Source organism: Macrosteles quadrilineatus, unplaced genomic scaffold, assembly GCF_028750875.1.
Source record: "Macrosteles quadrilineatus isolate MER2022 unplaced genomic scaffold, UCM_ALF_1.0 Scaffold_7__1_contigs__length_78375512, whole genome shotgun sequence".
Taxonomy (NCBI): Eukaryota; Metazoa; Arthropoda; class Insecta; order Hemiptera; family Cicadellidae; genus Macrosteles; species Macrosteles quadrilineatus.
The window spans coordinates 62,536,151-62,550,975 of NW_026542600.1; the positions used below are offsets into that span (position 1 = coordinate 62,536,151).

Consider the following 14,825-nt stretch of genomic DNA (forward strand, 5'->3'; position numbering starts at 1 on the left):
ACTGCAGTGTAGGATGTACTAGACTGTTTCACACAGTGAGGAGATTCAATGTTCCAGTACTGGGTATGATCTACAGTCAACCAGTTGATTTGGTATCTACTCCACTTTTGTAAGAGTTTGTATATGGATGCTTACCTCTTTACGGTCCAGAATGTGATGTGCAGGAATACTACTTTAGAGGTGTGGTTTTTTATCTCCTATACTCTTAACTAGAGACTTTTGTTAATACTTTTAGCACTGAAAAGTAGCTAAAACTACAAAAGCTTTCCAAACATGTTGAAATATTTTAGTAAATATGTTGCATATAATTATAAAATGAAAAGTCCATGGTTTTGGAAGAGCTATAAAATATACTTACTTTGGTTTTGTATAATTGTTTATCATGTGTAGACATATTAGTACTTTATAAGTAAAGTCAAAAGCTTATTTACTATACCTGGATATTAGCACTACTAGCATCCCCATAAAGCCTAGGACTTTTGATGCTGAGATTTTCTTCTTGCTGATTATCCCTGTTACAAAAGAAAAATTGAGTCATTGGTGATTCTTCTAAACAAGTATGCTACACAGTCCCTTTTGAATTGGTTTAATAACATGATCTTAAAAAAAACTTTGTAAATATTGTAAGTGTGTAGTAATTACACATAACTTTTTACATGGTTATTAAACTGTTTTACCTCAAATATTGACTGAAGTTCTAAAAAAATATAGGGTACTTGATTAAATTTAACCTGAACCATATTCATCACAAGAGATACATAATTAGGAAACTATTACTGAAAGAAAAAAAAACAGATACTGTAAGGAGTTTTTCCTTAATATCCTTGAGTTAATGCTTAAAAAATATAAGTCATATTATTAGAAAAAGTAAGATTTTTATTAACAAATTTGTAATTTTTGGTATAATGTATTTTACTTTGTTAGCTTTTTCTTAGATAATCCCTATTTAAAAAAAGATGTATTTGCCTAAAAACCTGAAAATAGAAGATAAACATGAATAGCATTAGTTTCAAATAATAATTAAACCAGAAAACATATATCTAAATACGTACTTACTGGTAGCATAGTATGTTTCATTAAAACATTTAGCAAAAGATAGTAGGTAGCTGAAGAGTTAGAACAAAAATAGATAAAGAGGAGAAGCATATGAAAAACTGATAGAGTAATACCAAGTTGATCTGTACTGGAAAACTATCACTTCTAATCTGAAATAGACTTAAAGGTATTACTTTCACCTGGATACAGATACAGAAATGTTTCAGAATAACCTGCTCAGATGAACTCTTCATCACCCATCATTACAAATAAACATAGAACACAAAATCATGGTATGGAAAGTAAATTTTTTACCAACTGTTTTGCTGAGTTGGCGTGAATTCTGAGTGTTAAAGGCGATTCTATAGAGATTTGTGCACAATTTATTTCTTTAATCTATTTTCTTGCTAATTATAATATTATAATTTTCAATATCCAACATTCAGTGAGGCTATATACCCTTCATTTATTCAATATCCAGCAACTGACCATAAATTAACCCATCAAAACTTGTTTTACAAAAGACCGTCATAAATATATATATATTACATGATATTATTTTAACATAGCCATACAACAAATTCCGTATTATTGTTCTTTGATCTTATTTGCCTTCTCTTTATTCCTACTTATTTTTTATGTTTGTGGAGTAACAATCAAAAATATTCATATGGAGATTTAAAAAAAGGAAAAACTGCCTTCCCAAAGCAGTAAATGAAACAAATAAATAAATGTAACTACCGAAAAATCATATAAACTTGAGCAAATATACTCTTTTTCACAGAACCTTTTTAAACAGTTACAAGTAAACACATGATGACAATGACTCATGGTAAGAAATGCCATATGATATATTACAGGATTATCATTGTTATATAAATGTATCCAAAATAAAATGTATATTAATAATATTCCAAGCTGTAGAGACTATACAATACCTTAACCAGTCCATTTGTAGTAGTCATAAAACAAATCTCAGTACACTATTCCATTAGACGTATATTAATTTTTAAAATACTTAATATAAGATTAAAGAGTAAAAAGATAGCAAAAACTACAAATTGTAATATGTAAAGAGATAAAAAGGAGAAGATAAAGAGAAAAACATACACATTTCATGCAGAAGAAATTTCACACTGTTACTGTACAGCATGCATATTTACATTTACATTACAAGAGGAGATTATAAAAATAGTTAATACTAATACAAAAAGCAGTTCTAGCAAACTGATGTAAAACCCTTAGAAGTTGCAAAATACACAGATCCTCAGGTATCTATTTGGCAAGACCTTTGTTTAAAATATCTTAATCGATTCCATTCTTAATATCTTTAATATAAAAATAGTTGGTTTATTTCATCGTTGGATACTTACCATATTTTGATGTACTTCTTGCATAAGGTACTGACTAAAGCTAAAGCTTAGGTTTCCAAGACCAGATATATCTGTACATAACTATTGGCTTATATCCTTTAAAACTTGGTGTGATTGAAAAAGATTTACATTCCTGGTATGGTTTTAAGTCATGAATAGGGATATATTGTTTTAAGATCTTATAAATAAAAACATGTGGTTCTCCAATAGATTATTTATAACTCAAACCATTGTTCTCCCCTAGCTCCATTTGGGTTTTAAAACCACCATTAATTTTGCATTGGGTTCATAGATTTTAAATTTAAATTTTGTGCATTATGAAAATTCAAGTATAAAATCCTTATCAACTTAAGAAATTTTTTTTATAAACCACAAAAAATTAGAGTCCCTTTCAAACACATTGTTGTATGGCACAGAAGTAAAACTAATGGTTTTATGACACCTACTGACAATTACACAAGATCATGTCTTGTCTTATAAAATATTAAACTTCAGGATCCTAAGAACAAAGGGTGTGTCTTATTATTTTTAACATCATTTTGAAACTATTGAGCACAGAAGAAAACTATATTTATAGAAACCTTGTCTTGTGGGCATATTAATCTCACTACATTGTATGGTTTATATTCTTATGGTTTTAGAGATAATGGTTAGGATTGTACCATTTTAAAATCCACCCCTCACACAATCTTCTTTCTGATGTCATCTCAAAGTAGGGTTTTTTACAACTTACTGGGTTAAATTAGTACAAATTTCAGCTGTCAGATTTTTTCTTAGTTCTATGACTGAGCTTGTTGATTCCAACTTCTTCTGCTGGTTAGTTATTTTTAGATTTGTTGACCCAATTAATTGTAAAAAAAGTATAGTACAAATAATTGTTTAACAGTATAAACAAAATCTTCTGTGTGTACAGTATCATACTTGTCTGCATCATTGTGCCCCACTTGAACAAGTCCAGTGTGATACACAGAAGGAAGAATCCGGGCTAGGCATCATGGTGAATTTTTTTTTATTTTGGCCCATTTATAACATAATTAAATTTTTAACTTTAAAATTCATAAAACCTGTGCTTGCTCACACTCTTCAAGCATGATCTTGGAAACCAAGGCGTATAATAAAATCATCTCATATGTATGAACTTATTAAATTTCAACCAATATTAGGTAAGATAGATTTTTAATTGGCGTGTCAATTAAATTAGTTGGTACGTTTGATTCTAAGACACCATAGAGAACAGAACTCAGTTGCCTCAACCTTTACTTCAGCCAAACCCTAGCTTGCAGCTGGAGGTGTTTATAATTATAAAACAACATTTTTGATATCTGCCAAGCAAAATGAAGCAGCTAATTAAATATCAATTCCCTTGCTGCAGAAATGTATCTAAGATAGTAAACAATCACAACCAACAAAAAGGCAGACATATTGTGTGTATTTATTTTATTGCACTGTAAACCAGATAATAAGTTAGTAAGGAATGCCAATCTTCTCCAGGTTAAACACTTTCCAAAGTTCCTAACCTGTAGCTCTATAAATTACTAGATATGGAAAAATTAACGATGGAAAATAGCTACAGCAAACAGAACAGCATTCCTTGATATCATAGCATAATATGAAATAAACATTTAAGTGAATTGACTTGTCTTCACAGTTCTCTGTGCGGAAGAGTTTTGGTTTGGCACTAAGTCTATTAATCTATTCTTACCAAGAACAACACTCGACACATAAACTTATCATTCTTTTTCATTTCATTAAGAATCAGCATTGGTGTAAATGAGGACAATAAGTATATTGTTGGAAGTAATATGGATACAGCAAATCAATGTTTAACTTTTAAAATATACTGATTAAGGAAGTATTTGAAGACCCTCCCAAGATGAAAAGAACCATATCAATTATCAACCAATCCAGTAGCTTAAAATTTCACCTCTTCACGTATTAGATTCCCTATTATTATTCCTTTGGTGTCAAAATAACCTCTTAATGATTTTTCATTCAATCAACTTCCGTCTGTGTATTCCTCTTCTTTTGAGTTAAACAGCCACATACCCATATGCCTTGAGACAATATTCAATAAACTCCAAAAGCCTTTATGAACAAGAAAGTTGTGCAGCAAGCCATATAATTGACCATCCCAATTATTATTATGCTAAAGTAAATCATGCCAAAAATCTTGAAACAATTATATTGGCGAACGTGCCTAATCATCCTCAAAACAGTCATTAAAATATAACATTGAAATTAGCCAAAAATACAAGATCTATGTCTACACTGATAGAATAAATAAGATACTTAAATCACAAAAAAGGCTCTGGAAAGATATCATGCTATAAACATGATACGTCACCTGATATGTTTTAAATGTAGTAGATGGTCTCTATTGAAGTAAATGGCCGTGTTCTGTTTAGTCACTCATGGTAGGAATATTTTTTTAAATTTTATTTACAAGTTAAACTGAGAAAAAATAGCTGTTTCCCAATTAAGTCTTATGAACTACAAAGTATATAAAAAAGGTATAAATTGATGCATTGAAAATGTCTTCAGTAACCTTCCCTACTGAAGTTGTGTTTGTTTTTTTTTTTACTCTTTATCCTCACTTCTGTATTCTGCATTTTCAATAAGGAGCTATAGAAAATCAGTCGCCTTTTTTGACACAAAATGTAGGTTACTTAACTGTTTTTCACAGCTAATTGTTGCAGTTTTAGTTGTTTGTGCCAGCAATAAAATAATTGTTAAAATTTACTATGAGTGTTAAAGTAAGATCATTGGGTTTTTTAATGGAAAACATAGCTAAGCCAGATGTCTCTTTTACTGTATTGTTTATCTTAAACATTCTTTTGTTCGAACTAGTTATACATTTAGTCTTTCGTTTTCTATTTATCAAAGATTTATACTTCTCTGCAAACTCAACCAACTGGGTACAGTATATGCCAAGCTAATATTTTAAGCAACCGGATTTAATGCAGTTTAAAATCTAAACTGTGTAAACCGTTTTGTTTGTCTGTGTTTGTTTATTATGTTAAGACGCTATATGTAGCTCTATATAGTTTTGAATAGTGTTATTTTTTTAAACGTTACTTACATTAGTTGAAATCATGAATGAAAAAATACCCTAACATCACATGTTAGAGACATCAGTATTATCACTTGTGGCTGTGTTCAGAGAACATCTATTCTAGCCTTACCTCCAGCTTGGTGGTATTTTCATACAGAATAAAGAACTGTGTATAGGACTGTACATAGAGCAGCGGATGTAAAATAAGGAGAGGTCAAGAAAACGGCAATAATATACAGTAACTGGCCAAATGACTGATATGAGTCTGTAAAAAATTCATAGAAAGTAGAGTTAAGTTTAGTTTCCAATATTTAATAACTGTATAAAATTTGTTTGTCAACTTTGGATAAGCTAATTGCAAATTCCTTATGGATTTGACTGCTTTGAGTTTTGGAAGGAAACGGATATGAAATAATACGCTTACAATATAGTCCATAAAAACCTTAATTTTATGATGTAGAAGCGATCCCAGGTCTCCGAGAGGAATGTATACTATTTGACGAAAAATATAGTGCCATTAAGCGTAAAACGGACTCAAGCACAATAAAGAGCAGCGAGCGAGCGACTAGCAGAACAGACACACAGACAAGCGTGGCCAGCCTAAACAACATGTTGCGTGGCAAGAGTGCTTACTGTATGGGGAGGTAAGGTAGAGTGGGTGATGGAAGGGGGTCATATTTCCGCGGACGGCCGCGTGATAAGTGTCGCCTCTTGACATACTCAGCGTCGTCCACCATCCAAAATGATCCAAAGTCATCTTCATAGCGGACAAAACACTTGTGTAGAGAGAGATTGGTGCGGATGGCGTTCTGTATACACAGACCATCAACACAGAGAAAAAAGTGTGAAAGACAAAGTTAAGAAAGAGATAGAAAGAGAAAGAGAGAGAAAAGTAAAAAGACGGACTCCTAGTAACTGCCTTATAAACAACACATGTTCGGTTCGAATGTACCTGCTTTCGGAGTCCTCTGGCGCCCATTCCTTGACCTGACTTACAATGCGCGGTATGTACAAAGAAAAGCGAAGGAAGAAAAACACAAACGATTAAAAAGAGAGGTGAAAAAGATTAAAAGGTTTAGAATTCGAACCGAAATGCTTGCTAAAAGGAGCTACAGGAGTCACAACCGCTTTGTCCGGTTGACGTACCCGATGAGGCACCGTTGCGGCCGTCGCTTGTAAAACTCCATCTCATCCACCGTCCAGACGGCTCCCTTGACATTCTCCACCCGCATGAAACATTTATGGAGGGAGAGGTTGTGGCGTACTGCGTTCTATACAACATACACATTGTCACTTCATCACACACTCAACATGGGCCTTGGGCCTGCACCGTTGTCAAACATTAATAGCCTGTCCTATACCAAAAATGAAAGATTTTAAAGCAAAATTTTATGTAACTGAAACTAATTAAAGTAAATTTAAGTAAATTAGAGGCCACTCATGACACAATTTTGCATAAAACATTAAGTGAATGCATAGTAGCCTATTTTAAAAAAAGAAAATTAATACAGGATATTTTATGATTTGTGGTGATAATTACAAATAACACCCATTAATCTAACATGTATAAGAAAAAATAATGATATACCAAATTGTTTCACATGATATACAAAGATTTTCATGAACTTTTAAACATGAATAGACTTACTTATCATAATAAAATACTCATGTAATTGCAAAAAATATTGAGGTACATTTGTTAAAAATTTATATACAAATAAATACTAATAACCATAAAACTCATTAAAAACTTAAAAGGCACAAATTTCTTTAGTTTAATTAGTTGTCTTTTAATACATGTATAATCAGATTTTTAATATTTTCCTTCGTACAGTACTATAATCTTTACTTATGGTCAATTTGTTTAGTTTATATATTTAAAAAATGTAGTGTGACTTTTTTAAATGCACAAATTAGTATTATAGTTTTTGAAATATTGTAAGAGACCATAATAAAGTAGTTAAATGTAGGAAGACCTTGTTTAATTCATAAAATCTTAAGGGTTTTTGAATTGGGTGCTGTTTGCATACAGTACAGAGTGTATCTATAGTTAGTGGTTTAAATGAGTTATTGCTTACTCTGTTCATAAGGTCTTGTTTTATATTGGATATACTGTATTGGCTCACAAGTTTTTGTAACAGGAGTAGTTTGCAAAGTAAAAGGTGTATAATAAAGCCTTAACCAGAATATGGAGGAGAGGGTTTGAGATATCCAAGTTTCCAGGTAATCAGTTTTTGGTATTTGAAGGTTAACCTTCAAATACCAATGTTGTTTCCATATTCTTTAAGGAAATTATTTTCATTTTACATTTTTTGATCCCAATTCTTTAAAGTCAGATAATGAAATGGCCATCATCAATCATGCCTTGCTAGCTAGTGTTTCTTCCCAAGCATTTTGGTCAACTCAGGTTCAAGCTAAGCTGGGTTCTACTATCTTTTATATCGATTCAAATAAAATATGATACATATTATCAAATTGTTAAAATACATTTAGCCATTGTTACATTAAAGGAGTACAATCAATAATTTATGTTGTTGGAACTAATATTTCAGACTATGTGGCTGAACTAAAGAAGCATTTGAATAGATCATACAATACAATAGATCATTACAATTATGAATGAATAAACAAATTAAGTGTTTTAAGACATACTTAGAGATTGAGCAAAAATAAGCCATTCTGTTTGAACAGCTAATACAAAGTAGGAATTGAGAGGAAGAGAAGAGAATATTTCCACTTAACCATATTTTGTAGTGAGCTGTGGTAATACTTTTCCTAATTAAATTTCCACAAACCCTGATGCTTTGGGCTAAGTTTGTTTACACTTGAGTAACTCTTAAAGTGTATATGGATCATTACACGATAAAACGAGAACACCCAGTTTTAGGTTTACGTGCACCATCTGTAAGTTGAATCAATTTAGTGCAGTTTTTAAAAAAAGTCTTTATTTTATATAACTAAAAAGACACTATGTAGTAAATTATTTTCCCCCTTGTTATAAATAGTAAAAAATCAAACAAACTGTCAATGTATGTTAGTTGCAACTTATCAAATATTTATTTAAACGACACATACCTTCCATGTTGCTGCATTTCTTCTGAAGTAGCAAAACGTATTTTGGAACCAATTGTAGATCTCATTCAGTGTTAGTTGTTTATCTGGAGATTCAATAATAGACTGCACACAAATTAAAACTGATGTATTGACTTATAATCATAAAACAATGGTTTAAGCTAAGTGAAACTCTAGAAAACTAAACATTGCAAATTAATAGACATTAGGTATTTTATACAAATTTTACACTTTATTTGATGTATTGAAGTTTTAAATCCAACAACTCTTTTTATGGTGAAATATTAAAAGCAGAGTTTGATGCAACGATTAGATCCATGCATTGTAGAATGTGATTCACTTACCTGTCTGATCAAAGAAGCGTATGTGAATGGTGGCCTGACATCGGCATTCTTATAGAACTCTCGATTTCTTTGTATTTCTGGAAAATGTAATTAAAACTAACAATGGCAACTAATTCAATAGTTAAAAAATTAAACCTATTAAATAAACTTATTGCAAAATATTAGTTTTAGTTACATAATGTAAAAAGTTATTTTTCCGTAAACATTTTTTAGAGCTCATTCAAAAATTAGGATTTTTTAAGTATTAGTAGATGGTCACCTAATTAAAATGTGTCAATCTTTTACTTCCCGCAAAGGTATGAAACAATCAAAGAATTCTTAATATCCAAATATGAATTTATCTGAGTAAATCATCCGTCGCAAAAGTGTTAATAAAATATTCATTGTCAATTAAATTCCTATAACCAATTTCTATAATAATGTAAGCGTATATGTACTGTGTAATCCTAGGGTTTAGCTTACTTCCTGAAATGTATAATTTGTGAATACTAAGTATGAATGTCTGATTATATGAAGTTTGAAAGACACAGATAGTTATAGTAGCCCTTAATATCTTTTGATAAATTAATGATTTTCACCATAGATTAAATAATGGTATGAATAGAACATACCTTGTTGAACGTCTAGACCTGCTCTCTCAAGCATATATGGTAACCCTGTGAGCACAAAGGAATCATTGGTGTATTGCAGTTACGCCATTCACACTAGTACTAAGCCTAGTAATACCTTTCCAGGTAAAATCATAATTTGGTGAATATACAGCAAACTCTAGTTAATTTTTTCATGATATTATGAAGCACCTCCAAAAAAGTATTACACACAGATTAACTTTTTAGTTGTATAAAAAATTTCATTTAGCATTTTTTTTTTAAATTATGTTATGTTGCTTACCTAATGTTAATGTTTTTTAGGAACACCAACAATGAAATCAGCCGATATAATGATTTAGCAAGCGGAAATGAGGTATTCTACGAACTGTTTACAGGTGTGGCAATGTAATCATTTCCATGCGGTGGTAAGAGGAGAAAAATATTTGTACTCATATACATACTGTAAACCGCATCATAAATCACCTGTTTTTTTGTATTTTTTTTAATGAATGAGGTTGGTGACTTCTATTTACCTTACATTTGCCTGTCACATGGATCTTGATTTGCGTGAATCGCATCAAACAAAGTAAGGGGCGCTACTGTAAAAGAGTGAACTGTGCTGATAAAACTTTATAGCAGGCAATAAGACCCACAACATCACTGCCTTGAACTTCTAGTCCATTGCACAACCGCTGAGCCACTGACTCACATCACATTATGTTAACATTTATGGTAAATAAGCCAAGACTGAATGTTGCATGAACACACCTCCTGATAGCGAAAGCGCAGATTTTTCATAGATCCTTCGTTTGGAGGGAGACATGAGACTCGGAGTTGTTGGTCGCAGAGGGTTGATGGAGGAATGTACTGTAGACACGAGAGAAGACAGAGATACTGGAGGTACTGTGGCTGGCAGACAGGGCTGAGGCTGACTACTGATGTAGGGTTGTGATGGACTCATCTTTGGTAAGCACAGGCTGCTCTGTGGGGTAGAAAGGGAATATTACAACATTTCTAGAAACCATTGCAAACATTTCCTACCCATTATGTGTTTGAAGTTTCTTTTGGCGATGGCAAGTGTATATAATTTGAGGGATTATTGTGGATATTCCCCATCAACAAGTTTACACATCATTCGTAATCTCGAAGATTAGTTGACTATATCAAAATCCATCGCAATAGTTTCCTATAAATTCTTTGTTTAATGCTTATATTTGATAATTGTAAATTTATGTTATTTGATATTGCAAACATTTTCCATCCTAAATAGTTGAAAAAAGTTTTCAAAATGCCTTGGGATCTGGGATCTCAAAGTTTAGTTCATTATTATTCAGTACTTTATGTCGGTTCCTTTGTAATTTTCCAGTTTTGGCAGAGTTTGTTTTCTAATCTTTATGTTTTGGGTTCTTTCTCACCTAAGAACTAGATCAGATTCTAGATCCTGATACAATGTCAAAACTTGTCTTTTACTAATAATTGTGATGAAAAATATCACTCAAATAGAATTTTCTTTAAATTATATTAAAATCTTTACTTATCAAGTAAATCATTTTTCTCTCATTAATATAGTCTTATGTATAATAATAAACAGATATACAGTAGATGGTTTTCTTTTATGTACTTTCAAGCAATTCACTTACTTTAGAGCAAAGAACTTCCATGCAAATCCTATTTTAAAATATATTCTTTAACATCTTTATCCTTTGTTAGATATACTACACAACACACTTGAAATAAAATGTAACTGAATGTCTGTGTAACCAGAGAGGTTCTAATGCTTTTGTATTTTTATGCTAGTTTTTAACCAGATGCCTACTCTGTCACCTTTACAAAAAACTGCCAAAGTCTATTACTTTGTATGAACAATTATGATTAATTTGGAGTATTCTTTGCTTTTGTTTTCAAAAATAGCTACATATTAAGCTATCCTACTCCAGAAATCCTTGTGGGAGGATAATGACGGCAGTAGATGACCATCCAAAACATCAAGCAATACAACCGACTCTTACTATTCTGACATCAGAGGACACAATTGACTGAATGAGAAAACTTTTTGGGTATGAAACGAATTTGTTTTCTTACATTAGAGGCCTCTCTATCCTGTTCTCCTCCCTGCTGTTTGGACATGTGCAGATGTAACATCATCGCCTGCAGTCTGTCTCGCTCCTTCTGCAACTGCAGTTTCAGCTGAGAGACCACCTGCATCTGCACTCGGGCCTGCGCTGTCGACCGATCATCTAGACTGTGCTCCTTGTGTAGATGTCTGTAACATGGAATATATGCCACAAGGAGTCTTTATGAAAGCTTCAAATTAGAATTGAATCAATTTGAGAAAACATTGTCAAACATGAGCATTGTTATCAAGAATCTCTAGTGATTTTCTGTATCAACCGAGTTGTTGGTTGGAGATCACTGCCACCTGCCAGACATTTCGCACCTACGTCTGGTTTAAGACGAGAAATAACGTCAGCGTTGAGTGACTAAGGGTGTCTCTTTAAAGTAAAGGAAAAATGTCTGGCAGCAACCTCTAGCTGTCGATTCTCAAAACTAATTCTAATGACACCAGCTGAAAAAGTCCATGAGTTGCAATTATTGACCAAAAACCCGTAATGTCAAGCTAGAGAAACCTCAATTGGCTTATTTCTCCCTTTTTTTTTAAACAGATGCTTCTAGGCTATAGCTATACAACGATGAACAACATTGTACAAAATATGGAATTATTTTAATGCAGTGGAAAGGGAAAACATCTGAAACTTCAAACAATCTGGAGCTTTTTATCAGTCATTTCACCACAAGATTCTGATAGATGTTCCTCTTCAAATATTTTGGAGAGATACTTCAATACAGGAAAACTTACTTGAAAAATGCCTGTATGTCTTCGCAGACTGCTTCACACCCAGGCCACTTACAGATGCCGTGGCCGAAGAGCAGATGGACTTTGGTACCAGGCGGGGGCTCTCCTTCACTGGCCTCCTCTTGGGTTCCCGAGCTGCCTCCGTTCAGGCATTCACGCCTTGAGATACCCATTGATGCAAGGAGCCCTGTGCAATACATCAGCCATCTAAATAAATGTCAAGTTAGTTTACATCCCTACATTCCCAAACAGGATGATTTTAGATAGGGTAAATATGAGGTCATAAACATCACGATATGGTTACAACCCAACGAAATAATAACAAAGTTCCAGTGTGTGTTGTTGCTGAAATTTGTTTTACCAAGAAATCTTTTTTCCTCAGAACTTTTTCACCTCAATAGAACGTTTTCATCCCTACTGTATATACATTATTTGATAACCAAAATAAGCGTTATGAAGAATATGGGACATAAAAATGTTACTTTTAGCACTAGAAAAACAAATTAACTGGTTATTATTTTTAAGTGTTGCTTAGTGCTTAAGTCAACTATCAATTACGTCTTGAGCTGCAAGACCTAACATACATTCATGGTCTGTAGATGTTGTTGAAACATACCTAGTCAAGACTCCTCTACAGGGCTAATTCAAATTTCAAGTGACACATTTGCAGGTGAGGGTTTTAAATTATATTTAAAAAAATATTTGTATGCTTACTCTACAAAAAATAGGCATATGTAAGTATAAGATGAGCCAGTCTAGGACTCATAAAAGACACATAAAAGGAGACAAGCACACACGTCATAAACGTACAGTCGTCTTGGTGTTACTCTGCACGAGATCGAAATACGGTATACGTCCTGCTTCATTAGGAGATTGACCAAGTGTAAGTCGCTTAATAATTTTGAACAGTAATTACTACGTAGGCCATCGTGAGATGAACATTCTAAATATAAGTAAGAAACACGAAGTATTCATATTCATGACTCGAGAGCACACAACGTAACATGTTTACACTGCAAAAACAGCAGACAGAGAGCATTGTGTAATAAGGTTGTCTGTGTTGGGCGCTGGACGCTGGATTCCTCTTGTGTTTAATTTCCATTATCTTATCGACAATGATGTTTTAATAGTGTCATTTAATTTTGTTATTTATTTAATTAAAACCAAAAGTTAATAATATAGCGTACTTATCAATCAACTTTCACTTGTGACAAAAATGGAATGGCAGTTCTTGAAAAGATTAATGTAGACCTAAATACCCCCGCCGCAGCAAACCTGCAGACTAAGCGAATTTCCATTTGACTGATTGGATTTACACTGAAATGTCTACTTAAAAATATAACATTTATTCCCTATTTAAATAGAATTAGTTTAACAAGTACTTAGGTTTGCTGCATCAGGGAGGGTAAAACTGTTTTTTTGTAAATGTTAATAGTTAGTAAGAAATAAAAACATTTTCCAAATTTGATAAAAATATGTTCTTAAACAAGCAAACTACAACAGTTTACTTATTCTCCATAAGAATAACATAGGAATTTTAAATTTAAAATTTTTGGAATTTACTCCGTAACCATTAGGCGCATAATAACGCTTCAATATACTAAATTATTTGTTTTTTTAAGCTCTACAAAATAGTTTGGAAAGAAATTGCAAAATTTTATGTTTTTTGAGTCAAAAGTGGGGAAAACCCATTTTTACCCCATAAAACCCCCCGTAAACCCCCGTTCCCATGGTCCGATCATGCTGGTTCGCGAACTCGTTCGAATAAACGTAGGTTTACACGTTTGTACCAAATTTCATCAAAATCGGATCGCTTTTGCTCGAGTTATCGCGCTAACGGACACATATATAAATATATATATATATAAATATATATATTTATATATATGAATTTGAACGGATGGTGTTTTTGGCCTCTAGGGACCTCTAAACGAAAAAAAAATCGGTCCCGGGTCCAGGTCTTACCATGAGTACTACGGTAATAGCTTATTCCCTATATGGGAAATTCGCTAAAACGAAAAATGGTGTATACATAAGCGAAACTACCCGTTGCTAGGAGTAGAACTGACACATAAACAACAAATATTGCTGTTGAACTAGGCCCCGTCCTAGCTGAGCGATGAAAAATCGGTCGGTCGTCCTTGCGAGCGAATTTTGTCTGACGACTGAATTGAGTGTCCACACGAGCCTTGCTTGCAGGTCGCAGCGACTGACAAAAGTTTCTCTCCATTCGACCATTGTTCCCATGTAGCATTCCTGTGGTCCAACTATTTCTTATTAAGGTAAGCATAGATTATAGAAGAACTGTCCAGCAGCATGAGCTTACGTCTTTTCTCGACCAATAACGTTAACAATGGTAGAATGGAGAGGAACTAGTCATTAGTCGCTGCGACGACTGCACGGCCGAGTGTGGACACTCAATACCGTCGTCAGACTAGACTCACTCGCACGGACGACCGACCGATTTTTCGTCGCTCAGCTAGGACGCCGCAAAGTTTACAAATT

The 14,825-nt window shown here is 33.0% G+C and overlaps 1 protein-coding gene across 2 annotated transcripts in view; it reads right to left on the reverse strand.

Annotated features, from left to right (window-relative positions):
* The window catches only part of LOC128998575 (forkhead box protein P1), a 57,422-nt gene that overhangs the window by 7,095 nt on the left and 35,502 nt on the right, over positions 1-14,825 (reverse strand). The window contains exons 5-12 of one of the 2 annotated variants that reach the window (XM_054424770.1): positions 12,324-12,507; positions 11,549-11,729; positions 10,235-10,448; positions 9,488-9,532; positions 8,877-8,953; positions 8,536-8,637; positions 6,094-6,269; positions 437-512 (exon numbers count right to left, since the gene is read on the reverse strand). In XM_054424770.1, the coding sequence (XP_054280745.1) occupies positions 437-512; positions 6,094-6,269; positions 8,536-8,637; positions 8,877-8,953; positions 9,488-9,532; positions 10,235-10,448; positions 11,549-11,729; positions 12,324-12,507 (1,055 nt within the window). Of the gene's footprint in view, positions 1-436; positions 513-6,093; positions 6,270-6,606; positions 6,732-8,535; positions 8,638-8,876; positions 8,954-9,487; positions 9,533-10,234; positions 10,449-11,548; positions 11,730-12,323; positions 12,508-14,825 lie in introns of both variants that reach the window. The other variant, XM_054424771.1, reaches the window with a different exon arrangement.